The sequence below is a fragment of the Dipodomys spectabilis genome, unplaced genomic scaffold (assembly GCF_019054845.1).
Source record: "Dipodomys spectabilis isolate Male_0828 unplaced genomic scaffold, ASM1905484v1 ptg000373l, whole genome shotgun sequence".
Classification (NCBI taxonomy): domain Eukaryota; kingdom Metazoa; phylum Chordata; class Mammalia; order Rodentia; family Heteromyidae; genus Dipodomys; species Dipodomys spectabilis.
In genome coordinates, this window is record NW_024871050.1 from 2,183,081 (window position 1) to 2,208,945 (window position 25,865).

A 25,865-nucleotide genomic window follows, 5' to 3' on the forward strand; every position below is an offset into this window, starting at 1 on the left:
GGCGCGCACTTGCGCTTCCTGCGCAGCCCAGTGTGGAACGCGTGGTATCGCACAGCGGTTGTCGGCGGGCCGGACAGCGTCGCTGCTCCCCGCGGGGGCCTGGCGGCGTTTTGCGGCTGGACGGTTGTGTTTTGAAAGGCCTCTGGTCGGGCCGCGCGGGGCCCTCGCCGACCCTCACCATGTTGGTGCTGTTTGAGACGTCCGTTGGCTACGCCATCTTTAAGGTAGGTGGGCTGTTGAGCCGCATTTGGAAGAACTCTGGTGCTGAGCAGGCGACGGGAGGTAAAGACACTGAGGAAGGGGCTCAAACGACTCTGGATCTTGTGGGTAGTTTTTAAAGCCTCCAAGGCTCGGAAAAGGAGTGAAAAGCCCGAGAGCTCGGTGAACACGTGGTCCCGCCATTTGGGGGGCCTACCCGTCCTGTTCCGAAGGCTTGATCGGGTTGAAGAGATGGGCAGGAGTCGTATTAAAGCGTTCCGCAGATGACGGTGTGGAGTGGGGGTTTTAGTTTGGCTTTTACGGTGCTGGTGCTGGAGCCCAGGCCCTGGCACGTGCTTGGCTTGTGCTGTCACTGAACGCCCCACGTGCCTAGGCGCAGATTTTAAATGTGAGTGTGCTTGGGAGTGAGCGGAAGCTGATATAATTTGTGCTCGTTACTGCACGGAGACTAGATTGCGAGAAGGCAAGAAAAGGATGTATTTGGCATGATGAGGTTGCTTGGATTCAAGTCGTGGAGGGAAACATGTTGAAAGTAGAAATGACTTGACTGCTGAAGGGTTAAATGAGCCTTTTTTTTTTTTTTTAGTTTTAAGGAACATGCTTAATGACGAAGGGTTTTGGGCACTCAGGGTTTCCAGTTTCTGCTGTGAGGCATGCTTCTAATGGTGTAGTGATGAAATTGAGTAAATCGGGTAGTTCATCGTTTTTAAGTTTTTGGGGGAAAGCTGCTGGTGTTAGGAAATTGGGGCAGGGTTTCTTTTTTTGTTGTTTATTTTAAAAAATTGTTATGGCCAGGCGCCGGTGCCTCACGCCTATAAACGTAGCTACTCAGGAGGCTGAGATCTGAGGATCCGGTTCAAAGCCAGCCCGGGCAGGAAAGTCTGAGACTCTTCAATTAACCACCAGAAAACCGGAAGTGGCGCTGTGGCTCAAGTGGTAGAGCGCTAGCCTTGAGCCGAAGAGCTCAGGACTGTGCCCAGAACCGAGTACAAGCCCCATAACAGACAAAAAAAAAAAACCCCAAACCTTTCTTTACCATGGGAATAAGGCTTAATGGTAGAGTGCTTGCCTACCATGTAGAAGCCCTGGGTTCCTTTTCCCCAGCGCCAAAAAGCTGAAAGTGGCGCAAGGGTTCAAGTGGTAAGCCTTGAGCAAAAGAAGCTCAGGGATAGTGCCCAGACTCTGAGTTCAAATCCCAGGCCTGGGAAAGAAAAATGTTAACAAAGGTGATATTCAGAGGGGTTGGGTAATAAGTACACTTATTTTTTCATGTCACCCCTTCCCTTGCACTCTCCCAGTTTGGGTTTTTTTGTTTGTTTTTGGTGGTGGTTGTGGGGCTTGAACTCTGGGCCTGGTCACTGTTTCAAGGCAAGTGCTCTACCACTTAAGCCAACAACACCACTTCCGGTTTTCTGGTGGTTTATTGGTGATAAGTCTCACAGACTTTCTTGCCCGGCCTGGCTTTGAACCAGGATCTTCAGTTTTCAGCCTCCTGCGTAGCTACCTTTACAGGCATGAGCCACCAGCACCAGGCTTCTCCCAGATTTTCCCTCCCATCCCCACACGAAAGTTGTTTAGTTCATTTCAGCATAATGCCTAGTGGGCACCACTGCTACAACTGTTCACCCATTTTTGTGCCCCCATTTAGGCTCCCAAAGACAGATAATTGTTTTTTTTTTGTTTTGTTTTGTCCATCATGGGACTTGAACTCTGGGCCTAGGTGCTGTCCCTCAGTTCTTCAGCTCAAGGCAAGCACTCTACCACTTGAGCCACAGCGCCACTTCTGGCTTTTTGGTGGTTAATTGGAGAAGCTAACAGATTTAACTGCTTGGGCTGGCTTCAAACCTCTATAGAGCTTAGCCTTCTGAGTAGCTAGGATTGACTATACTATTATGTGTCCAGTCAGGCGCTGGTGGCTCACACCTGTAACCCTTGCTACTCAGCAGGCTGAGATCTAAGGGCCTTGGTTCAAAGCCAGGCAGGAAAGTCTACTAGAAAACTGGAAGTGGTGCTGTAGCTGAGATTGTGGAAGAGCTTAGGTACAGTGCCCAGGCCTGGAGTTCAAGCCCCATGACTGACAAAAAAAAAAATGTAACCATGTATACCTAAAATATGTTTAGGGGGAAAAAAACTTAAAATATTTTCTTGTAGGTTCTGAATGAGAAGAAACTTCAGGAGGTTGATAGCTTGTGGAAAGAATTTGAAACTCCAGAGAAAGCAAATAAAATGTAAGTAATTTTCAAACTTAAGTTGTTTTTTTACTTTCCCCTCTGATTTGTGTATGCTATATTCTGGTTTTTGTTTTGAAATGTTTTGTTTTGAAACTTTTTTCTTTTTTTTTTTTCTTCAAGTAACATGGGCCATCTGAACTAACTTGTATTAGCGCAAACTAGAGAGGGCAGCTCCTTAAAATATTTTATAGAATATTTGAAATCACAATTGTGAATTAAGTATAAACTTAATGCAAACCATGGAAGTGTAATTGATTTATTGTTTAAATTATTTTATCGCATATTTTTGATACTCTACCTTCAGAGGTGGGTTTTGTGTGTGTGTGTGTGTGTGTTTAATATTGGTTGTGGGGCTTGAACTGCAGGCCTAAGCACTGTCCCTGAGCTTTTTACTCAGGGTTAACACTCTACCACTTTGAGCCACAGTACTGCTTGCAGATTTGTGATAGATAATTGGAGATGAGAGTGTCATGGACTTTCCTGCCTGCATTTGTTTTGTTTGGGGTTTTTTTTTTTAACTGTATGTTTTTGTCTTTTCTTTTTTGGTACTGGGGATCGAACCCAGGACGTTGCACTTTGCTAGGCAAGCGCTTTGCCACTGAGCTATATCCCAGCCCCCTGCATTTGTTTTGAACTTAGATCCTCAGATATAAGTCTCCTGAGTCAATAGGATTACAGGCATGAGCCACCAGCACCCAGCTTCACAGTACCTTTTTTTTTTTTGTCAGTCGTGGGGCTTGAACTCGGCTTGGGTGTTATCCCTGAGCTCTTCACCTCAAGGCTAGTGCTCTACTACTTGAGCCACAGCACCAGCTTTTTCTGTTTTATGTGGTGCTGAGGGATAGAACCTAGGGCCTCATGCACGCAAGGCAAGCACTCTACCACTTATTTTGGTGTCTGTGTTTATATGAATATTGGGAGACATAAGTAAATGTGACTTTAGAAATGTTGGCAGGGTAGGAAAGAACAAGATGAAATTGTTACTTTTTTCCTTAAATCTTTGGCAACTATACAGCATGTTTCCTTGCCCAGTGAAAGAATCTAGTTTAGACAACACTAGTTTAGGCAAATAGAGGACTACTGTTTCTTAAAGAGTTAAATGGTTTTCTGGATTAATCTGGTTAATTGTTGTCAATGATGTATTCCTGTTGGAACTGAATTTAAGTGATCTGACTCAAAAATTCGTCACTACCACTGAGACAACAATAAATTAACTATTTCTGCATTTCTTTTTTGGGGGGAGAGGGGTCTGGCCGTGGAGCCTGAACTCTGGGCCTGGGCACTGTCCCTCAGCTCTTCAGCTCAAGGCTAGTGCTCTACTACTTGAGCCACATCACCACTTCTGGCTTTTTTCTTTTTGCTTATGTGGTGCTGAGGAATCCAACCCAGGGCCTCATGCATGCAAGGCAAGCGCTCAACCACTGAGCCACCTTCCCAGGGGCACTGTCCTTCAGCTCAAGGCTAGCACTCTATCACTTGAGCTACAGTGCCACTTCCAGTTTTCTGGTGGTTTATTGGAGATAAGAGTTTCACAGACTTTCTTGCCTGGGCTGGCTTTGAACTGTGATCCTCAGATCTCAGCCTCCTGAGTAGCTAGGATTACAGGCATGAGCCACCAGCACCCAGCATGCACCCTGATTTTCAATTGCAGGCAGGTTTCTTTTATTAATATATAGTAGAAACACTCAACATTTCTTTACCAGCTGTGTAACTTTTGGAAGATCATTGTGCCATGCATAACAACTTTTCTTTTTTTACATTTTAGAGTAAAGCTAAAACATTTTGAGAAATTTCAGGATACAGCAGAAGCATTAGCAGGTAAAGTAACAGATTAGATGTGATGCTTTTTTTTTCTCTATTTTAAAATCTTGCTGATTTCTTTTCCTTATTTACAAACATAGTTGCCTGAGTTAACCTTACTCAATGTTGTCAATGATGCATTCTCATTAAAAACTGAATTTAAGTGATAACAACTCATTCGTCACTACCACTGAGACAACATTTGAGTTAGCTTTTTTCACCATAGGGCTGGTTCCCCCCACAATGTGATGAGAGGTGAGAAGTGATTAAGTTGATCTCCCTGTGGATACCAACAGCATAATGCTGAAGCACAGTTCAGTAAAAGCTGTCCTACAGAGGACCAAGGTAATGTGGTCAAGTACACAGCTCTGATAATTTTAGTCGAAGGGTAAGGTTGAGAATAGCCAGGATTCACAGTTGAAGAAATAATAACTAATATAAAGCTCTCTGGGAGTATAGTATACATTTTTAGTTCAGAAAAGCACATTAATATTACCAAAATGGAGGGCTGGGAAGGTGGCTCAGTGGTAGAGCGCTTGCCTTGCATGCCCGAGGCCCTGGGTTGGATTCCTCAGCACCACATAAGCAAAAAGAAAAAAGCCGGAAGTGGTGCTGTGGCTCAAGTAGTAGAGCACTAGCCTTGAGCTGAAGAGCTGAGGCACAGCGCCCAGGCCCAGAGTTCAGGCCCCATGACCGGACCCAAAAAAATAAATTACCAAAATGGTAGGAAAGCTAGTAGAAGAGTTTGGATTTTTTTTTTAAACACACAAACTAAGGGAGGGGCATAGGAGTTTTGTTTATATAAAGGAGCATCATCTTCACACACTTCAGTGATTTAGAGGAATAGATGATTTAAATATCCTTCAACTAGACTTCATGATAGGCCAACATAAAATTATAGGGTTTGCCAACAAGAAGTGACTTGAATATGCTTGATTATGTGTATATCAAAATGGGATGGGGAGATAAATTCTGTGTCACAAATCAGCCAGTCAGTTACGCAGGGCACTGGTGGCTCATGCCTGTAATCCTAGCTACTTAGGAGATTGAGAGCTGAGGATCACAGTTCAAAGCCAACCAGGGCAGGAAAGTCTTTGAGACACTTTTTTTGGGGGGGGGGGGGTCAGTCGTGGGGCTTGAAATCTGTGTGTCAGCGCTGTCCCTGTGCTTCAGCTCAAGACGAACACTCTACCACTTGAGCCACAGTGCCACTTCCAGCTTTTTTTTTTCTGCTTAGGTGGTGCTGGGGAGTCAAATCCAGGGCCTCATGCATGCAAGGCAAGCACTCTACCACTGAGCCACCTTCCCAGCCCTACAAATGATTTTTTTTGGGGGGGGGGTCAGTGGTGGGGCTTGAACTCGGGGCTTGGGCACTGTCCCTGCATTCTTCAGACCAAGGCAAACACTACCACTTGAGCCACAGTGCCACTTCCGGTTTTCTAGTGGTTTATTGGAGATAAGAGTCTCATGGACTCTCCTGCCAGGACTGGCTTTGAACCGAGATCCTCAGATCTCAGCCTCCTGAGTAGCTAGGTGCCTGGCTAACAAATGATTTTTGTTAATAAACTGTAGGGAGAATGTGCATGATGCTCAGTATGAAAACTGGGGATCCATTTAACTATGTTAGACTGGTATCCTTGCAGAGGATTAAGCAATGGGGCCAGCTTGTTTTTTTTTTTATTATAATTTTTTATTGAGATTAAGTGACTACATAAATTTCACAAGTTTCACAGTATTGTAGGATTGTGATACTTAAAGTCAGAAACACATTTTAACCTTCACAGGGCAAATTGTTATCTTGGTCTATAAAGTCTGTGAATTCTAGAAGCTTTGATAATACAACTATTTAGTCCATGTTGGGTGATACATACATTTCTTTCCTTTTGTGTAGTGTTTGCTGTTCCCTCCTTCCCTGTCTTCGCTTATTTTTTATTTTATTACTAAGTAGTTGTGCAAAATTTAGCATTCCCTAAGTTGGGTTATGAGTACAGTGCTTTTTAAAAATTATTTTATTGTTGTAAAGGTGAGGTACAGAGGGATTATAATTAATGCGTCAGGTGATGAGCACATTTTCTTTGTGCAGTATCTTTTGTTTCCTCACAATGCTTCTTGATCATTCTTGATCATTCTCCCATTTTTTTACCTCCCATCCCTACCCTCAAGTTACATACTTCAGTTTATACATAGTGTACTTGAATATAATGAATGTATTTGTACTCCTCCCCGTCCCAAATGTGTTTGATTTTTGGTATTTATTAGTTGCTTAGAGGAGTTACAGAGTATAACATTCTTTTGGGGGGCGGGGGTGTAGATCTTGAACTCTGGGCCTGGATGCTGTCCCTGAGCTCTTCAGTTCAAGGCTAGTGCTCTACCACTTGAGCTACAGTGCCATTTCAGTTTTCTGTGGTTAATTGGAAATGAGTCTTAGGGACTTTCCTACCCGGGATGGTCTTGAAGGGTGATCCTCAGATCTCAGCCTCCTGAGTAGCTAAGATTACAGGTGTGAGCCACACACACCCGGAAAATATATCATTCTTTAGTTTTGTGTATATTTGCGTAAAACTCTGTACATAATGTTCATAATTTAGAATCCAGCTTCCATATAGGAGAGAAAACATGTTCTGTATGTCTTTGTGGCTGACTTCATTTAACATAATTTTTCTAGGCCTACCCATTTTCCTGCAAATGACAGTATTATTCTTTTAATCAATGAGTAAAAGTCTGTTGTGTATATGTACCACTTTGATTGACCCACTCATACATTGTAGAGCTTCTGGCTGTTTCCTTCACTTGGCTCTTGTGAATAGTGAAGCAATGAACATGGATGTGCATGTATCTTTACCATATCCTAATTAGTAATGTTCTAGATAAATGTCCAAGAGTGAGTATTCCTGGATCAGAGGGTAGTTCTATATTGAGTTTATTTTATTTTATGTTGAGTTTTTTGAGGAATCTCCAACCTACCTTCCAAAGTAGCTGCACTAGTTTATATTCCCACCAACAGTGTAATAGGGTTCCCTCTTCCAGCTCCTCCAGCATTTGATGGCTAATCTTACTGGGGTGACATGGAATCACAATGTTTTGATTTGCATTTCCTCATGTGGAGTCTATTTAGCTCTTTTTCCATTTATTGGGGTATTAATTGGAGTAATTTCTTGGCTCCTTGAATATTCTGGATATTAGGCCCCTCTCATTTTGATATACATAATTATTTTCAAGGCTCTTGTTGGTAGAGCTAAAGATCTCTCATTCTGTAGGCTGCCTTTTTTAGCTTAGTAACTATCCTTTGCTATGCAGAAACTTGGGTTGAGTCTCATATTTGCCAAGCCCCTGGAACTATCCTCAGAAAGTTCCTGCCTATGACAATAAGTTTGAATGTTTTTCCTACTCTATAATAGTTTCAAGGTTTCAGGTCTGTTGTTGAGGTCTATGATCCATTTTTAATTGATCTTAGTACAAGGTGGCAGGGATCAGTTTGTCTTTTTTTTTTTTTTTTGGGTCCGGTTGTAGGGCCTGAACTCTGGGCCTGGGTGCTGTCCCTCAGCTCTTCAGCTCAAGACTAGCACTTTTACCTCTTGAGCCACAGCGCCACTTCCGGCTTTTTTCTTTTTGCTTATGTGGTGCTGGGGAATCAAACCCAGGGCCTCATGCATTGCAAGGCAAGCGCTCTACCACTGAGCTACCTTCCCAGCCCTCAGTTTCAGTCTTTACATATATGGATGTCCAGTTTTCCAACACTTATTTGTTGAAGAGGCTGTCTCATTTCCAACATGTATTTTTTTGCCAGTTTATTTTTATATAAATGGTAGGGCTCCTTCATCAACACATCCGTAAACAGCCTCTTAACTGCTATAAGCATAACTATAGTAATGTACAGGAGAATTATTTTGGATAAACTTGGTAAAATCTCATGCAAGACTGAATTAGCTCTCTTCCAACTCTAGGGGGCATTGTTGCCATAGATAGTGGTATAGCCAACTCCTGGATTTGTGAAGCATTGCTGCATTCCTTGCTCCAAGTAGCCTCTTCTGGACTGACTTTGTGCCAAAAAAAATGTGTCAGTAAATACTTGAGAAAAATCAACTTTAAAGAGGAAAGACATTTTGCGTCAAAATTTTGAAGATTCTATTTGTGTGGCTGCTCAACTTGGTTGGTTTTGGGACCTGTGGTAAAGCTAAACCTCATTGTAGAAAGTATGTGATAGAACCAGGGTGCTCAACTCATGCAGGAGAAGAAAAAGGTCAAGGGCCTAGTGTGCCCTTCAAGGTCACACTTCAGTGACTAAACTTCCCTCTACCAGGTCCATCTCCTGACAGTGTAACAGCTTTGGATGGAACTGTTCACAAATGAGGCTTTGGGGGATATTATGCTCCAAACTTTGATCAGTTCTTATTAAACATTAAATAGATAAGCCTGTTTGCCTGTGCACAAACCACATTTACTTATTTATTGCACATCCTTTATTGTGACTAAGTAATTACATAATTTCACAAATTTCACAGTATTGTGGGATAGTGATGCTTAAAGTCACAAACACATTCTAACTTTCATGGGGCAAATTGTCTAAGTTTATGAGTTCTATGAGCTTTGACAATACAGTTATTTCTCCCACATTTGGTAATATGTACATTTCTTTACTTTTGCATAGCATCAACTGTTTCCTCTTTCCCTCCCTCCCATCGCTGCCATTGAGTTGCTTAGTTCATTTTGATCAATGTCCAGTACAGCTGATGGGTCCCACTGTTATATGTTTTTCCCTGATTCCTTTTAGTTTTGTGCCCTCCTCCTAGTTTCCCTTTGGTGTGCACATATATACCATATATGTGATCAGCTGCATGGGGTTATTTAGTAGTGAATCGACCAGATGAGTAGGGGTCCTTTGTTTCTCAAGTCTTGTTAACTGTCGTATCACCTTATGTTTTTGGATTTAACATCCACTTATCAGGGAGACCATGCGTCATCTGTCTCCTTGCTCTTGCCTTACTTCATTCAACATGATTTTTTCTAGTTCCATGTATTTTCCTGCAAATGCCATTATTTTGTCCTTTCTAATGGCTGCATAATATTCCATTGAAAACACATTTATTTTTAATTTTTGTTGGTTGTAGTTCTTGAATTCAGGGCCTGGGCTCTGTTCCTGAGCTCTTTTGCTCAAGTCTAGCACTTTCCTACACAGTGCCACTTCTGGTTTTTGGTGATTAATTAGAGATAAGAGTCTCACAGCCTTTTCTGTCTGGGCTGGCTTTGAACCAGTATCTGGCTACAAAACACATTTTTAATATTAATAGCTGATGGATCGATCACACAGTGGTACTCAGAATTATTCTTTTTAAAAATGGTTACTTAATCTTTTGATACAGTTATGAGGTAGGTTTTTATTTTTATTCCTTTTTTTTTTTTTCTGTTTATCTGGTATTCGGTCTTGAACTCAGCTTCAATTCTTGCTTTGCTTTTTCTATGAAAGCTGGTGTAAGACGGGCCTTAGTGGCTCACACCCAGGAGGCTGAGATCTGAGGATAGTGGTTCATGGCCAGCCCAGACAGAAATTAAAACCACCTGCGTGAGTGCCTTGAGCAAAAAGCCCAGAGGGGTGGCGTAGCGTAGCTAGTGCTCTACTATTTAAGCTATGCCTCCAGTCCAGCATTTTATTAGTTACTTGGAGATGATATGCCTAAGCTGGCTTCAGATCTCAGCCTCCGTCTCCAGATTTCAGCTAACTTTCAGTGCTGCTACAAGCATGAGCTATCTGTTTTTGGTGCCAGTCCTGGTGCTTGAACTAGGGCCTGGAGTCAGCGCTTTATCTTTTTCACTCAAGGCTAGAGCTACTGCTCCACTTCTAGATTTTTGGTGCTTAATTAGAGATAAGAGTCACAGACATTCCTGCCTGGACTGTCTTCAAACTGTGATCCTCAGATTTTCAGCTTCCTGAGTAGCTAGAATTATAGTGTGAGCTCCCAGTGCCTGGGTAGGCAATTGTTTGTAATGGAGGAATTTTTTTGTTTTTTGTTTAAATTAATTTTATTTTATTTGAGAACATACTGTACAGAGGAGTTACAATTACATGGGCAGGATAATGCATACATTTCTTACCAAGCATTGCAGCCTCCTCCTTTGTTTACCCTTCACCTCCCTTCCCAGCCTCCCCCCTCCCCCTCACCCAATCCTTCCCCCCCCCCCCCCCCCCACCGACATTGTAAAGCTCGTTTTTGACAATGACATTTTGTGCTTCTCATTGTTGCAACAGGTCCACCTGAATCCTTAAACGACTTGTTTGTCCCCATCTCCTCCACAAGTTATACTGACATCAAATATAGTGAAAGCGGGGGTTACACTGTGGGGGAGAATTTTTTTGTTTTTATTTTTATTTCTTTTGGTGCTAGAGATCAGACTCCGAACTTAGCATATTGTAGGCAAACCTACCATTGAGTTAGGTTTCTTAGCCTAGAGCTTTAAAACTCTGAAAAGGGAGCTGGGAAGGTGGCTCAGTGGTAGAGTGCTTGCCTTGCATGCATGAAACCCTGGGTTTGATTCCTCAGCACCACATAAGCAAAAAGAAAAAAGAAGTGGTGCTGTGGCTCAAGTGGTAGAGCACTAGCCTTGAGCTGAAGAGCTGAGGGACAGCGCCCAGGCCCAGAGTTCAGGCCCCATGACTGGACCCCCCCCTCCCCCCCCCCCCCCCCCCAAAAAAAAAAAGGAAGACTGTTGTAAGGAATCAATATATTAAATGTTAAGAGTTTAGAACTGAATATCTGGGCATAGTGATACACCTATAATTTCAGCAAAGAGGATTGCAAATTCCAGGTCAGCAAGACCCTCTGCTAGGAAGGAAGAAACAACATAGCAAAAGTAACATGAATCCTAGCAGCTTATATATGTAGATACTTGCAAGAGTTGTGTTATAGCCAGATGCCTCTGCCCTCACGTTTAATGTTCCCAGGTAACATAGAGTAAACTTGTAATTCAAGTGGCTAGAACTGGGATTAGGAGCCAGAGTCAGTACCTGGATCATATTGCAACGTGTTTTAATATAGAATAGTGACAAACCTCCTGCCATGGATATTTAACCTCATGCAAGTGCAGGGAGGCATTAGTTCTATTTGAGTTTTGAAAACAAGCAAGTTTTTCATTGCAAAGTGTTTATATCAAAGGCTGGTGGATTCAATATTAGTAGAGAAAATGTCATATATTGTAGCCGTCTTCAGATCTCAGCTTCCTTAGTAGCTAGGACTCTTTAATTGAGTGCCCAGTTGTGCTATCAGTTTTGATGTGATTGTTACATACACTGAGCATTTTGTTTCAGAAGAGATGTTCAATTGAAGCCTTTGAAAGGAAATACTTGTCTTACTGTAAATTTTAAATAAGATAAGCTCTTAGTTAAAATTAAGTTGGTGAGTAAATCTTTTATCTTTTCCTTCTTCCTAAAAAGCATTCACAGCCCTCATGGAGGGCAAAATGAATAAGCAGCTGAAGAAAGTTTTGAAGAAAATTGTAAAAGAAGCCCATGAACCTCTGGCAGTGGCTGATGCTAAACTGGGAGGGGTTATAAAGGTAAAATCTGGGGCTGTGGAAATTCAGTGGTAAAAGTTAATTCATTTATTATTATATGCTTATTAGTAAGATCTCATACAGCAAAGTAACTACAAATCTCAACCTTTACAATTTGTCTAAAGTCCTCACTTATACTTGGTCTTTGTTCGACTAAGCCATTAATAATCAATTCACACCAGAATTGGCAGAACCAAGCACATACAGATGTGTGTAGAAAATACAGATGAACAAAGACATAAACATTATTACCTTTAACCCTGTTCCTTATATAATCTGCTAATACTGTGTATTTTCTGCCATAATTTTAGCCATATTTTTCTTTTAGTAAAGATGTATTTATAGAGTGTATAATATTACATATATATTTGGGACTATTTAAGGAATACTAATATTTTTTTCTTTTGTTTTTGTTTTTTTGTTTTTTTGGGTCCGGTCATGGGGCTTGAACTCTGGGCCTGGGCACTGTCCCTCAGCTCTTCAGCTTAAGGCTAGCGCTCTACCACTTGAGGCACAGCGCCACTTCTGGCTTTTTTCTTTTTGCTTATGTGGTGCTGAGGAATCGAACCCAGGGCCTCAGGCATGCAAGGCAAGCGCTCTATCACTGAGCCACCTTCCCAGCTCCGGAATACTAATATTTATGGCCTCATGGATTGGGACTTTTTTGGGGGGGGGGGGTCCGGTCGTGGGGCCTGAACTCTGGGCCTGGGCGCTGTCCCTCAGCTCTTCAGCTCAAGGCTAGCGCTCTACCACTTGAGCCACAGTGCCACTTCCGGCTTTTTTCTTTTTGCTTATGTGGTGCTGAGGAATTGAACCCAGGGCCTCAGGCATGCAAGGCAAGCGCTCTACCACTGAGCCACCTTCCCAGCCCCTGGATTGGGACTTTTGAGTAAGTCTTTTAGTGTGTTAAATTACCCTTAGTTACAATATTATATAATGTGACGTAGCAGAAGCCCCTCTCAGTCCAGCTCACAGAAGTAAAACTAGGTGAAATTTGGTATTCATGTTGTTTTTTGCTTCTAGGAAGGTTTCAGATTTGACTTACAGCAACAATGTACCTAAATTTTTTTTGTTTTTTGTTGTTGTTGTTTTTCTATTGATTCTTTTGTGTGTGTGCTGGTGTTAGGACTTGAATTCAGGATCTGGACACTGCCCTTGAGCTTCTTTTTTGTTCGAGGCTAGCACTCTACCACTTGAGCTACAATGCCACTTCCAGCCTTTTCTGTTTATGTAGTACTAAGGAATCGAACCCAGGGCTTCATGTGTGCCAGGCAAGCACTCAACCACTAAACCACATTCCCATCCCCTGAGCTTCTTTTGCTCAAGGCTAGCACTCTAACACTTGAGCCATAGCTCTACTTCTGGATTTTTTGTGCTATTAACTGGAGATATGACTCACAGACTTTTCCTGCCTGGCCTGGCTTTGACCTGAGATTTTAAGATCTCAGCTTCCACCTGGTGCTTGTGGCTCACCCTCTATAATCCTAGCTACTCAGAAGACTTGAGATCTGAGGATCACAGTTCAAAGCCAGCCCGGGCAGGAAAGTCCGTGAGACTCTTATCCAATAAACGACTAGCAAACTGGAAGTAGCATTGTGACTCAAGTGGTAGAACACTTGCCTTATCTGAAAAACTGAGGGAGAGCTCCCAGGCCCAGAAGTTCATGCCCCACTACCATCAACAACAAAAAAAATCTCAACCTCTTGAGTAGCTAGGATTATAGGCATGCCAGACTTATTTAAGTTTTATTTTATTTTATTTTTTATTTTTTTAAAAACGTGTGCAGCTCCACAGGAGCTTCATTCAAACTTGCCGCCAAGGCTCCGCCCCTGGCGCGGAGCTACGCATGGGGACATCCCCAGCAAGGCCTCTAAGTTTTATTTTTTACTTTCGTTTATTTACTTATTTTTTTGTTGGTCATTTTTCGTTTATTGGAGACTTTTATCTCCAATAAACCACTAGAAAACCAGAAGTGGTGCTGTGGCTCAAGTGGTAGAGTACTCTTCCTTGAGCTGAAGATTACATGGACAGCGCCCAAGCCGAGTTCAAGCCCACGACCGCGCCCCCCTTCCCCCCCCCCCCCCAAAAAAAAAAAAAAAAGTCTTATAGACTCCTGCCGGGGCTGGCTTTAAACCATGATCCTCAGCTTTCAGTCTCCTGAGTTGCTAGGATTACAGGCGTGAGCCACTGGCACGGGCCTCTTAAGTTTTTTGTTTTTTTTTAATTCACATTTAAGTAGTTGTACAAAGAAGTTTCACATGTCAGGTTATGAGTACAGTGCAGCTTGATCAGTGGCACTCATTCTATCATTCTTCCCCGTATTCCTCTCCTATCCCTATCCTTGTTGCATAGTTCAGTTTCTAAGTGTTCTTTATTTTATTTTATTTTTTTTGTGGGGGGGGGACCCGGTCGTGGGGCCTGAACTCTGGGCCTGTGTGCTATCCCTCAGCTGTTCAGCTCAAGGCTAGTGCTCTACCACTTGAGCCACAGCGCCACTTCCAGGGCCTCAGGCATGCAAGGCAAGCGCTCTACCACTGATCCATCTTCCCAGCCCTCTAAGTGTTCTTTAAAAGACAGTAGAGGGCTGAGTAGGTGGCTTAGTGGCCGAGCGCTTGTCTTGCATGCCTGAGGCCCTGGGTTTGATTCCTTAGCACCACATAAGCAGAAAAGGCCAAAAGTGGCTCTGTAGCTCAAGTGGTAGAACGCTAGCCTTGAGCTGAAGACCTGAGAGACAGTGCCTACTGAGGCCCAGAGTTCAGGCCCCACGACTAACAAAAAAAAAATAAGATAATAGAAATTTATAGTTTGAGAAGTATCAATATTTTAATATGCAAAATAATTTTAAGAAAACCATTTTTCATTTAATAAAAATGTTTTGTAGGAAAAGCTGAATCTGAGTTGTATCCATAGTCCTGTTGTTAATGAACTTATGAGAGGAATCCGATCACAAATGGATGGATTAATCCCAGGGGTAGAGCCACGAGAAATGTCAGCCATGTGTCTTGGATTGGCCCACAGGTGAGAAAATCAAGTTTTTTTTAATAGCTTGTATAATAATGCTATGAAGATGATCATATTGTTATGCAGAAACTGGTGCTGAAGATGAATTGTTTCACTCTGGTTTTTAGTAAACATTTAGAATTAGGCTAAAATTGTCTGGCACTAGTGGCTCACACTTACAGTCCTAGCTACTCACAAGGCTGAGATCAGAGGTTTGAGGTTTGAGCCAGCTGTGGCAAGAAAGTCTTAGGGCACACACTCCTCTTCCAATTAGTCATCAGACTTGCCATATTGAAAGTGTGGCTCAAAGGGATAGTGCGCCAGCCATTAGTAGAAAAATCTAAATGAGTACTAGCAAGAAAGAGGAGTGCAAAATGAAGTATATTAAACCTAATGTGTTTATCAAGAGTTTCCTTAAACGTGCTATGCTATGGGCAGAGGACTGACATTCTGTGGAATTACACTAAAAATTGCATTTTGTAAAGACAGTAGAAGTATTATGGTTAGACTACTTAGTACCCTAAGCAACTCTGTAACCAAGAGCACTATTAAAAATAACAAAAAATGGTTCTAATTAACACAGTTTGAGCTAGGTATGCCTCTAATCTAGCAATCAGGAAGCCAATGCAAGATTTCCTAGTTTCTTAAACTAGGGTAAAAGTGCCATTGTTTCCTAAAATTAAAGAGCAAGCATACATTGGTTAACTACAGTAAACAAAAGTCTGCATGTCTAAAGGTGAGTACAAGGTAATTAAATACTGACACTGTTGAGTGACAGAAAAGAAAGCAAAATATTCTAGGTTAATAAGAAGTCTTTTTTTTTTTTTTTTTTTTTGCACAGTTGTACGGCTTGAAACCATGGCCTAGATACTGCTCTGAGCATTTTTTAAACCACAGCTCTACTTCTGATTTTTAGGTGATGAATTAGAGATAAAGAGCCTCAGGTACTTTTCCTGCCTGGACTAGCTTTGAACTTGAGTCCTCAGATCTCACCCCCCCAGAATAGCTAGGATTACAGGTGTGAGCCACCATCACCTGGCTGTCAGAGTTTTGTTGTTTTTGCCAGTCCTAGGGCCTGAATGAACTCAGGATTGCCCTTGTCCCTTTGTGCTCAAGGCTACTGTTGCACCACTTGAGCCACTGCTCTACTTCCTGTGGGTATGTGTGGATGTGGCGGGGGGTGACTTAAGTCTCACAGACTTTCCTGCGTGGGTTGGGCTCAAACCACAAGGCTTGGGGCTACCACTTATGGTTTTTTCTTATTGGAGATGAGAGTCATGGATTTTCCTGCCTGGGCTGGCTTCAAACCATGATGTGATCCTCATCTAGCCTCCTGAGTAGCTAGAATTAAAGGCTGGCTTAAGAGTCATATTTTAGCTGTCAGAACAGGGAGGGATAAATTTAATATCAATTAGATAGGCCCAGAGTTCAAGCCCCAGAACCAACCAAAAAAAGAAACCTTTTGTTTTGGATGCTATGGTGCTAATTTTATTCTACCTTTTTCTCTCCAGCCTGTCTCGATACCGACTGAAATTTAGTGCTGATAAAGTAGACACGATGATTGTTCAAGCAATTTGTAAGTATAGTATATGACAAAATCTGATGTTTCTTGTTTTTTGATTTGCTACTATTGAGACTTGTTATTCTTCTTAATAAAAGAGAAAGATGAACTAGAACTTTAATAAGTGTAGAAGAGGGCTGGGAAAGTGCCTCAGTGGTAGAGTGCTTGCCTTGCATGCATGAGGCCCTGGAAGTGTAGAAGAAAACAGGGAAACTACCCATAAGTTGACTTGTTGGAATAATGTGAATCACATTATTAGTAATTTGGCTTTTTAATTTTTTTCTTTTTTGGTTGGTTGTGGGGCTTGAACTCTGGGCCAGAACACTGTCCCTCAGCTCTTCAGCTCAAGGCTAGTGCTCTAGTACTTGAGCCCCAGTGCGATTTCCAGTTTTCTAGTGGTTTATTGGAGATAAAAGTCTTACCGACTTTCCTGCCTGGGCTGGCTTTGAACCGTGATCCTCAGATCTCAGTCTCCTGAGCAGCTAGGATTACAGGCGTGAGCCACTGATGCCCCGTGGCTTTTTAATTTTTATCCCATGTCAAAGCATCACACTTTCACCATTATAATGTACTCAAAAGACTTGAAACTAGCATTCAGTCTCTTGTGCTACTATAGCCACACTCATAACAGTATCATGTACAGTAGCCAAAGATGGCAGAAAAAGTAATATTCATCAGTGTATGAATATATAAGCAAAAGCTTTGATTGTATCATAATAAAGTTTGCTAGGCAGACATTCATTGAAATGAAATTCTCATGCATACTACAATGTGGATAAACTTTGAAACAAACCAAACTGGGCCAGGCACAGCAGCTCTTTCCTATAATCTTATCTACTTAGGAAGCTGAGATCTGAGGAGTTAGGTCTGAAGTCAGCCCAGGCAGGAAAGTCTGTGAGACTCTTAGGTCCACTTAAAGCACCAAAAAAGCTGGAAGACCAGTGACTTCAAGTGCTAACCTTGAGCACTAAAGCTCAGGGACAGTGTCCGGGCCTGGAGTTCAGTCCCCAGAACTGGCAACAGAAAACCCAAGCTTATAACAAATGAAATATTCCTCTTCTGTGAGGAGGTACATAGATAGAATATGCAAATCTACATAGAGTAAAGGCAAATCTGTTAAATCTTAAATAATAAAACACATTTTCTTAATATACTTTTATTTCTGTTTTTTAATCTACTCTAGCCTTATTGGATGACTTGGATAAAGAACTGAACAACTACATTATGCGATGTAGAGAGTGGTATGGTTGGCATTTCCCTGAATTAGGAAAAATTATTTCAGATAATTTGACATACTGCAAGTGTTTACAAAAAGTTGGTAAGTATTTATTCTTCATAATTGGTTATAGCCCAAAACATGAATAATAGTAATTATTTCTCTGAGATTCTCAGGCACTCTGCCAATTGAAATACACCTCTAGTACAGCTAGTTAACTGAAGATAGAAAGTTTATATAGGTTTGGGAAATAAATCCATGTATGTCAAATGCATTTTAATTTTGGTTTTGATGACCTATCCAATAGGGAGCAAAGTTACCTAGTTTTCTTTTTCTTGCTTGGTTGGCTTTTGCTCATGGCTAGTTGCCATGGCTTGAGCCATCTTCCACATCCAACTTTTTGTTGATTTATTAGAATTAAGAATCTCATGGGTTTGTCTGTTGGATTTGTCTTATCTAATATACAACCTTCACATAAGGAAAACTAGTGGATTTATCTTGTTCACTTTGTTTTGTTTAGGCATCTTTTCATTGGCTCATGCTTCTTTTTCTTTTGACTATTTGATGGGTTTTATATTATTTGTTGAAGAATGATTCTCCCTCATCCTCTGCAAACATTGCATAGGTGATAGGAGGAACTATGCTTCTGCCACACTTTCTGAATTACTGCCGGAGGAAGTAGAAGCTGAAGTGAAAGCTGCTGCAGAGATATCTATGGGAACGGAGGTTTCTGAAGAAGATATTTGCAACATTCTGCATCTTTGCACACAGGTAAACTACACCTGTATAGAATTTGTTGTCTTTCCAGCTCTGTTATAATTGTCTGATGGCAATGATGATTTTTATGCTCTGTTCACCTGAAAGCAAATATGAGGGTATTCAGTCACTACCTCATCTGATGCCATCTTATGTGTCTGTGTAGTTGTGGGGGAATACAAAAGTTGAGTAATTTGTATGATTAGCATTATTGTCTGAATAGTGACCTAATAAAATTTACAGAACTATAAAAGCTAGCTATTCAAGGAGGCTGAGATTGGAGAATCCATCTTCAAAGCCAACCTCAGCAGACAAATCAGACTCCTCCATTTAACTACCAAAAAACAGAAGTGTGGCTCACGGTAGGGCCCCAAGCTTGAGCAGAGAAGCTTGGGAAACCATATGGCCCAGAGTTGAAGCCCCAGTAACGGCACCAAAAGGTAACATTTAAAAGTGTGACACGTTTGAATTTTATATTTATAGGCCATGATCTTTTATCTCAAAATTTAAAGATGTAGTTATCTAGTAATCCTAGAGAAGAGGAAAAAATAGAATTGTATGACTAACATACTATCTGTAGAAAATACTGTAAATGATTGTATACACTATCCTAATAAAATCCTCAGGATATTTTATAGGAAACAAACACCAAACAACTGTTTTCAAGTTGTTTTTATTGAAATAGGATCTCACTGTGTGCCTAGGCTGGCTTGAACATCTTAAGTTTAAATGATCCTCTGTCTGAGCCTTCTGAATAACTGGGACTGTAAGTTATGGCACCTAGTTGAGCTATTAGAATAATCCAGTGTTTTATTAGAGTTGAATTCTACACTGATTTTTAATTTTATTCCTTATATTAGGTGATTGAAATCTCTGAATATAGAACCCAGCTGTATGAATATTTGCAAAATCGAATGATGGCCATTGCACCTAATGTTACAGTTATGGTTGGAGAATTAGTTGGAGCACGACTTATTGCTCATGCAGGTAACAGTTTTGATGTAATATACAAGTGAATATTTGAAGTTTGGTGTTTTTAATCTTTCACTGTCCTTACTAAAGACTAAGGACCAAGTGTTCAATGATGATGTTTATTTGTTTGCCTGATTTCCCTTTGGATAATGAAGGCATCTTTAGTCACTACCTCTTCTGAGACACTTGTGCTCCACTGTCAAAATGGTAAAATTAGCTTTTTTTTTTTTTTTGGCTTGGATTGACTTCAAACCACAATTCTCAGTTCTCAGCCTCTTGAGTAGCTAGGATTAATATAATCAGCTTAACTTTTATTTTGTCATAGACATCTACCACACATACCTTTTGTTGTGTGAAGAGCCCCAAAGCACTTGGATTTTCAGGGTATTCAATACAAGATTCCTGTTATTGAGGCTATAGTATTATACTATATCTAATATTTATATGTTATCTAATATTTATACACAGCATTTTGAAATTAGGTAACCTGGACGTGTAATCTTTGTAACTGTTTTCTTTTGTAGGTTCTCTTTTGAATTTAGCTAAACATGCAGCTTCTACAGTTCAGATTCTTGGAGCAGAAAAGGCACTGTTTAGGGCCCTCAAGTCTAGGCGAGATACCCCTAAATATGGTCTCATCTATCATGCCTCACTAGTAGGCCAGACAAGTCCCAAAAACAAAGGAAAGGTGAGTTTTTCTGAAGTTGGGCTTCTTCTTTTTATATTAAAAAACCTTCACTTTGTTTTTATTCTGTAGTTAATTGAATATCTTACCTTTTTGTTGTCTGTTTTGGATTAGAAGATGAAAAAGGTTTTTTTTTTTTGCACCCTCAAATTTAGAAGAAATGGTTTGTCTTTCTACAAGCATGTGTCTGTGTTGTGTGTGTACATACCAGTATTGGGGCTTGAATGCAGGATCTAGGCACTCTCCTTTAGCATTTTCGCTCAAGGCTGGTGCTCTTTCACAGTAGTCACAGCTCCATTTCCAGCTTTTGCCTGAGCTGGCTTCCAACTGCAATCCTTAGATCTCAGCCTCTTGAGTGGCTACGGTTATACAAATGAGCCACCAGCACCATTTTCTTTTTCTTTTTTCTTTTTTTTTAATTTAATTTAATTTTATTTGAGAACATACTGTACAGAGGGGTTACAATTACATGGGCAGGATATTGCATACATTTCTTACCAAGCATTGCAGCCTCCTCCTTTGTTTACCCTTCACCTCCCTTCCCACCCTCCCCCCTCCACCCCACCCAATCATACCCCCCTCCCCTCCCACTCTGACATTGTAAAGCTGGTTTTGACATGACATTTTGTACTTCTCATTGTTGCAACAGGTCCACCTGAATCTTTAAACGACTTGTTTGTCCCCGTCTCCTCCACATGTTATACTGACATCAAATATAGTGAAAGCGGGGGTTACACTGTGGGGGAGGGACATACAAAGCAACAAAGAAATAATCTTATGAATTCGTTAGAAACACATGCATGAAAGAAACAAAAACATTAACCAGCACCATTTTCATAGTAGTTTATGGATGGTAAATGGTGTGTGTGTTTGAACTAAGGACCTACTAGACATACATTCTCAATTATTGGAATTGAATTACTTTCTAGTACTTAACCTGTGGCTGGTACACCTAATATTATATATAATAAAGATAATCTACTAACCACTTACCAGTTATCAAATAATAGCATCTACACTGGGCCAAATGCATAAGTAGACTTCACTGAATCCTTTAATAACTAGATGTAGAGATCTATTTTGTTAGTGGCAAAAGTGAGGTTTAGACAAATACAGATTCTGAAATTAAATAGATTTTAGTTCTTTCGTTTTCTTTGCTGGTCCCAGGGCTTGAAGTCAGGGCCTGGGTGCTATCTGCTAGCCTCGTTTTGTTCTAGGCTAGTGTTCTGCTACTTGAGCCCCAGGGCTACTTCTGGTTTTCTGGTTGTTAATTGGAGATAAGATTTTCAGACTTTTCTGCCCAAGCTGTCTTCAAACCATGATCCTCAAGTCAGCTTTCTGAGTAGCTAGGATTATAGGTTTGTGGCATTGGTGCCGAGCTTGGATTTCAGTTTTGTAAGATACATAAACTAATGGTTAAACAAAATTCATGGCATAGTACTGGAAATAAAATGAAACCAAAAGGGGCTGGATAGGTGGCTCAGTGGTAGAGTGCTTGCCTTGCATGCACTTGATTCCTCAGCACCACATAAGCAGAAAAAGCGCTAACCTTGAGCTGCTGAAGGGCTGGGGGACAGTGCCAGGCTTTGGGCACTGAAACCAAAAATATTTTAAGACTTACACTTAAACTCTGGACAACCTTGAGATAGAAAAATGAATACTAAGCCAGGCGCTGGTGGCTCACGCCTGTAATCCTAGCTACTCAGGAGGCTGAGATCTGAGGATCTTGGTTCAAAGCCAGCCTGGGCAGGAGAGACCGTGAGACTCCTATCTCCAATAAACCACCAGAAAACCGGAAGTGGCGCTGTAAGCTCAAGTGGTAGAGCGCTTGCCTTCAGCTGAAGAGCTGAGGGACAGCGCCCAGGCCGAGAGTTCAAGCCCCACGACCGACAAAAAGAAAGAAAGAAAGAAAATAAAAATGAATACTAAAACATGCTGGGCGCCGGTGGCTCACTCCTGTAAGCCTAATTACTCAGGAGGCTGAGATTTGAGGATTGCGGTTCAAAGCCAGCCCAGGCAAGAAAGTCTGTGAGACTCTTATTTCCAATAAACTACTAGAAAACAGGAAGTGACACTGTGGCTCAAGTGGTAGAGTGCTTGCCTTGAGTTTAAGAGTATAGGAATAGCACCCAGGCCCAGAGTTCAAGCTCCAGGACCAACCAAAAAAAAAAATCCTGATTTTAATGTCCTCAATAAGTCTTGATATGGTGATTATAGCTGCTGTATTGAGAGACTTTTCCAAATATAAAGGTTTGACTGCCTCGGAATTGATGCTTCCTGTTAGATTTCTCGGATGCTGGCAGCCAAAACCGCTTTGGCTATTCGTTATGATGCTTTTGGTGAAGATTCCAGTTCTGCTATGGGAGTTGAGAACAGAGCCAAATTAGAGGCCAGATTGAGAAGTTTGGAGGACAGAGGGGTAAGACCACATCCTGCTTATTACAGATTACTTGTCAAAAGGTCTTAAATGTGAGTAGTTTCATGAAGGTAGTAGCATAGTTTATTACTTTGTGGAAAACATTTTGTTATGTGTAATACATATTTTTGTACATTGTTAACAGCTTCTCTCATATTTAAAGTATGTTAAAATGTTTTGACATTAAGATATAACTATAGAGTAACAATTAAGTATTAGTAATTGTCATTCTTTTTAGATAAGAAAAATAAGTGGATCAGGAAAGGCGTTAGCAAGAGCAGAAAAATATGAACACAAAAGGTAAGTAAGTACATTTTAGAGAGCATGAACAGGTTTTCATTTGAATATTAATTACTGAGAGATTTTTATCAAAAAATACACAACTCTGTCTCATACTGGTAGTGGTAGCTCATGCCTATAATCCTGGCTACCAAGAAGGGCAAGATATAAAGCCAGATTCAAAGACAGCCTGGGTAGGAAAGTCTGTGAGACTCTTCTTTTTTTGGTCGGTCATGGAGCCTGAACGATGGGCTTGGGTGCTATCTCTCAGCTCTTTAGCTCAAGGCTAGCACCCTACCACTTGAGTCACAGATCCACTTCTGGCTTTTCCTATGATTGATTGAGATACATGGCTAGGATTATATGTGTGAGCCATCACCTCCTGGCTTATGACACTCATGCCCAATTAAACAGCAGAAAACCAGAATTAGCAATATGGCTCAACACTGTAGAGCACTAGCCTTGAGCAAAAAAGGCTCAGGGACAGCACCCAGGGCTTGAGTTCAGGTCCTACAACCAACCATAAAAAGCCAGAATTACAAATATGGTCCAGATGGAAGTGTGCCAGGCATAAACATAACAAAATTCTGAAACATTGAGTTCGTTTCAGTACTATCACACATAAAGACATATCCTTTACTGTCACAAAAGATTTGTGTGTATTAAAGTGCTGTGGTTTTAGTTTAGTAATGCTTGATTAATACTAGTGAAGGTTTAGGAGATGGAAATAGAGTGATTTGATTATAACTTGGGCTTTATCTCTACTGAGGCTTGCCTTCTGCGTGGGATATATCTGATCTGCATATTTTAGGTTTCCTATTGTAGCTAGTGACAGGAATCAAAACATGCCCAGTTTCCATTTGCATAAAGGAATTCCATGGTCTTTCAACCTAGGCTGACTTGGAATGATGATCCTCCCAAATTCAGTTTGCTAAGCAGCTTAACTTTTTATTCTGGTTACCTGGGTCTGATTCAGGGCCCCAAGTGGCACCCCTTCCATTTGAGTCTTGTGTGTTTCCTCTTCTGCTGTGTCCGGCTCTGAATGACCATCTTTCTGGAGTAATAAGGATTAGAGGCTTGAGTCCCTGACCTTCAACTAACTTTTGTTTGATTTTTTTATTTTTAATTTTATTTTTTATTTTTGTCAATTATGGGGCTTGAACTCTTACTCTGTCCCTCAGCTCTTCAGCTCAAGGCTAGCACTCTACCACTTGAGCCACAGCTCCACTTCTGGTTTTCTGGTGGTTCATTGGAGATAGAGTTTCACAAAGGCTTTTCCTGCCTCGGATGGCTTTCAACCACGATCCTCAGATTTCAACCTCTTGAGTAGATAGGATTATAGACATGAGCCACTGGCGCCTTTTACTTTTTATATTTTACATATTTTCAAGTTTCACCATAGACAAATATTACATTTTTCTTTTTGTATATTTATTTGACAAATGTGGATCTATCTTTGTTCTTTAAGTCAAATGATGGTAGCCTGTAAATGTTATAGGGTATAGACTGAAGTTACTTACAGGTCTGCTTAGAAAACATGGCTTACCTTTATTTGTATGTATGAAACAACAATTTTTGAGTTTTTTCAGTTACAGATGATTTTAGGGATTTTCTATGATCTTTGGCTCTTTCAGTGAAGTGAAGACTTATGATCCTTCTGGTGATTCTACGCTTCCAACCTGTTCTAAAAAACGCAAAATAGAAGAGGTAGATAAAGAAGATGAAGTAATTGAGAGGAAAGCAAAAAAATCTAAGATTAAAGTTAAAGGTTAGTATGCATTAAGAACTGAGGTTTTGGGGGGGTTTTTTGTTTGTTTGTTTTTTTGTCGGTCGTGGGGCCCGAACTCTGGGCCTGAGCTCTGTCCCTCAGCTCTTCAGCTGTAGGCTAGCGCTCTACCACTTGAGCCTCAGCCCCACTTCCGGCTTTTTCTGCTTATGTGGTGCTGAGGAATCAAACCGAGGGCCTCATGTACTTGCAAGGCAAGTACTTTACCACTGAGCCACCTTCCGAGCCCCGAACTTAGTATTTTTTGAGACATATCCTCCATTGCATTCCATTGCATTCGTGCAGAGTTAATGAGCTAATGGTATAAGTATGTACAGTCAAACATTTCAGTACGAGTACAGAGATTGCAATTTCTAATATGTGAGCTGTTTGGTAGTTAGACAAAAAGGAGTGAGAGTGATGGTTCACACCTAAATTCCCAGTTAAACTAGGGCTTGGGAGGAGGTCTGATAAAATCTGATCGTTGTATCTTTACATTTTTCTCTACTTAGCTGAAGAAGAGGAAGAAAATGTACTCATAGTAGAGGAGGAAACACCTGTAAAGAAGAAGAAGAAGAAAGATAAAAAGAAACACATTAAGGAAGAACCACTCTCTGAGGAGGAACCTTGCACCAGCACAGCAATTTCTGTATGGTTTTTGTTTGTTTGTTTTGGGGTCCATCATGGGAGCCTGAACTCTGGGCCTGGGCGCTGTCCCTCAGCTCTTTAGCTGAAAGCTAGCATTCTCTACCACTTGAGGCACAGCACCACTTCTGGCTTTTTTCTGCTTATATGGTGTTGAGGAATCGAACCCAGGGCCTCATACATGCAAGGCAAGCACTCTACCACTGAGCCACCTTCCCAGCCCCCCATATGTTGTTTTTAATATGAGTATTATGTGTTTGGTCAGGGTCTCAGTGGTTTACTCCACCAGAAATGAGCAGATCTTTGAATAAAGGGCTTTCTTTCATAGAGAAGTAAAATATAAAACTATGAATTATAAGGGCAATTTCCAAATTTTTCTACCTGAAAATGTGTTTGGTTTGAGGAAGAAAATATGATCTGTTAAAGCTCACTATCTTGGCATTGTTTTCTGCATTTTATTAGGGAAAGTTACACAATTACAGTTTTTTTCAAAAGCGTTCTTCTGATTGTTTACAGACTCCAGAGAAAAAGAAGAAAAAGAAAAAAAAGAGAGACACTGAGGACTAATGAAGGGAACCATAAATCTGTCACCTGGACACTACATGTTCATGACTCACTGAGAATATACCAGAAGTGCTCTCCAAATACAGGAGTAGGCTGAATGAAAGTGATTAATCACCCATAGATTTTCAGACCTTTACATCTTGACATCAACTCAGTTAACTTTACCATGTCATTAATTCTTAGATGTGAAAATAAAAGTATATTCTTTGTA

General features: G+C 41.0%; 1 protein-coding gene and 4 non-coding genes across 8 annotated transcripts; all 5 read left to right on the forward strand.

Moving 5' to 3' along the window:
• Nop58 (NOP58 ribonucleoprotein) lies at window positions 1–25,865 on the forward strand. 4 transcript variants are annotated; one of them, XM_042666986.1, is made up of 15 exons: window positions 1–224; window positions 2,371–2,447; window positions 4,216–4,268; window positions 11,677–11,798; window positions 14,677–14,813; window positions 16,307–16,371; window positions 17,540–17,674; window positions 18,198–18,343; window positions 19,189–19,315; window positions 19,825–19,988; window positions 22,270–22,404; window positions 22,640–22,701; window positions 24,315–24,448; window positions 24,964–25,094; window positions 25,607–25,865. In XM_042666986.1, exons 1-15 carry the CDS (start codon window positions 180–182, stop codon window positions 25,655–25,657), a joined length of 1,584 nt encoding a protein of 527 aa, XP_042522920.1. In that variant the 5' UTR covers window positions 1–179; the 3' UTR covers window positions 25,658–25,865. The 4 variants fall into 4 exon arrangements, with proteins under 4 accessions (XP_042522920.1, XP_042522919.1, XP_042522921.1 ...); XM_042666985.1 differs by having other exon boundaries at window positions 2–224; window positions 24,958–25,094; XM_042666987.1 differs by lacking the exon at window positions 4,216–4,268 and having other exon boundaries at window positions 2–224; window positions 24,958–25,094.
• LOC122096475 lies at window positions 3,572–3,660 on the forward strand. The gene has a single exon (XR_006145310.1). It is a non-coding gene; the product is annotated as a small nucleolar RNA SNORD70 (small nucleolar RNA).
• On the forward strand, window positions 4,371–4,456 carry LOC122096476. Its single transcript, XR_006145311.1, has one exon. It is a non-coding gene; the product is annotated as a small nucleolar RNA SNORD70 (small nucleolar RNA).
• Window positions 18,397–18,479, forward strand: LOC122096472. The gene has a single exon (XR_006145307.1). It is a non-coding gene; the product is annotated as a small nucleolar RNA SNORD11B (small nucleolar RNA).
• Window positions 19,403–19,486, forward strand: LOC122096471. Its single transcript, XR_006145306.1, has one exon. It is a non-coding gene; the product is annotated as a small nucleolar RNA SNORD11 (small nucleolar RNA).

Bases quoted from the DNA above. Each gene is read 5' to 3' on its own strand.
- Nop58 (XM_042666985.1), top strand. From the start codon at position 180: ATGTTGGTGCTGTTTGAGACGTCCGTTGGCTACGCCATCTTTAAG. The intron at 22,405-22,639 runs GTAAGACCACAT...CATTCTTTTTAG, and splicing joins GAAGTTTGGAGGACAGAGGG to ATAAGAAAAATAAGTGGATC. The intron at 25,095-25,606 runs GTATGGTTTTTG...GATTGTTTACAG, and splicing joins GCACCAGCACAGCAATTTCT to ACTCCAGAGAAAAAGAAGAA.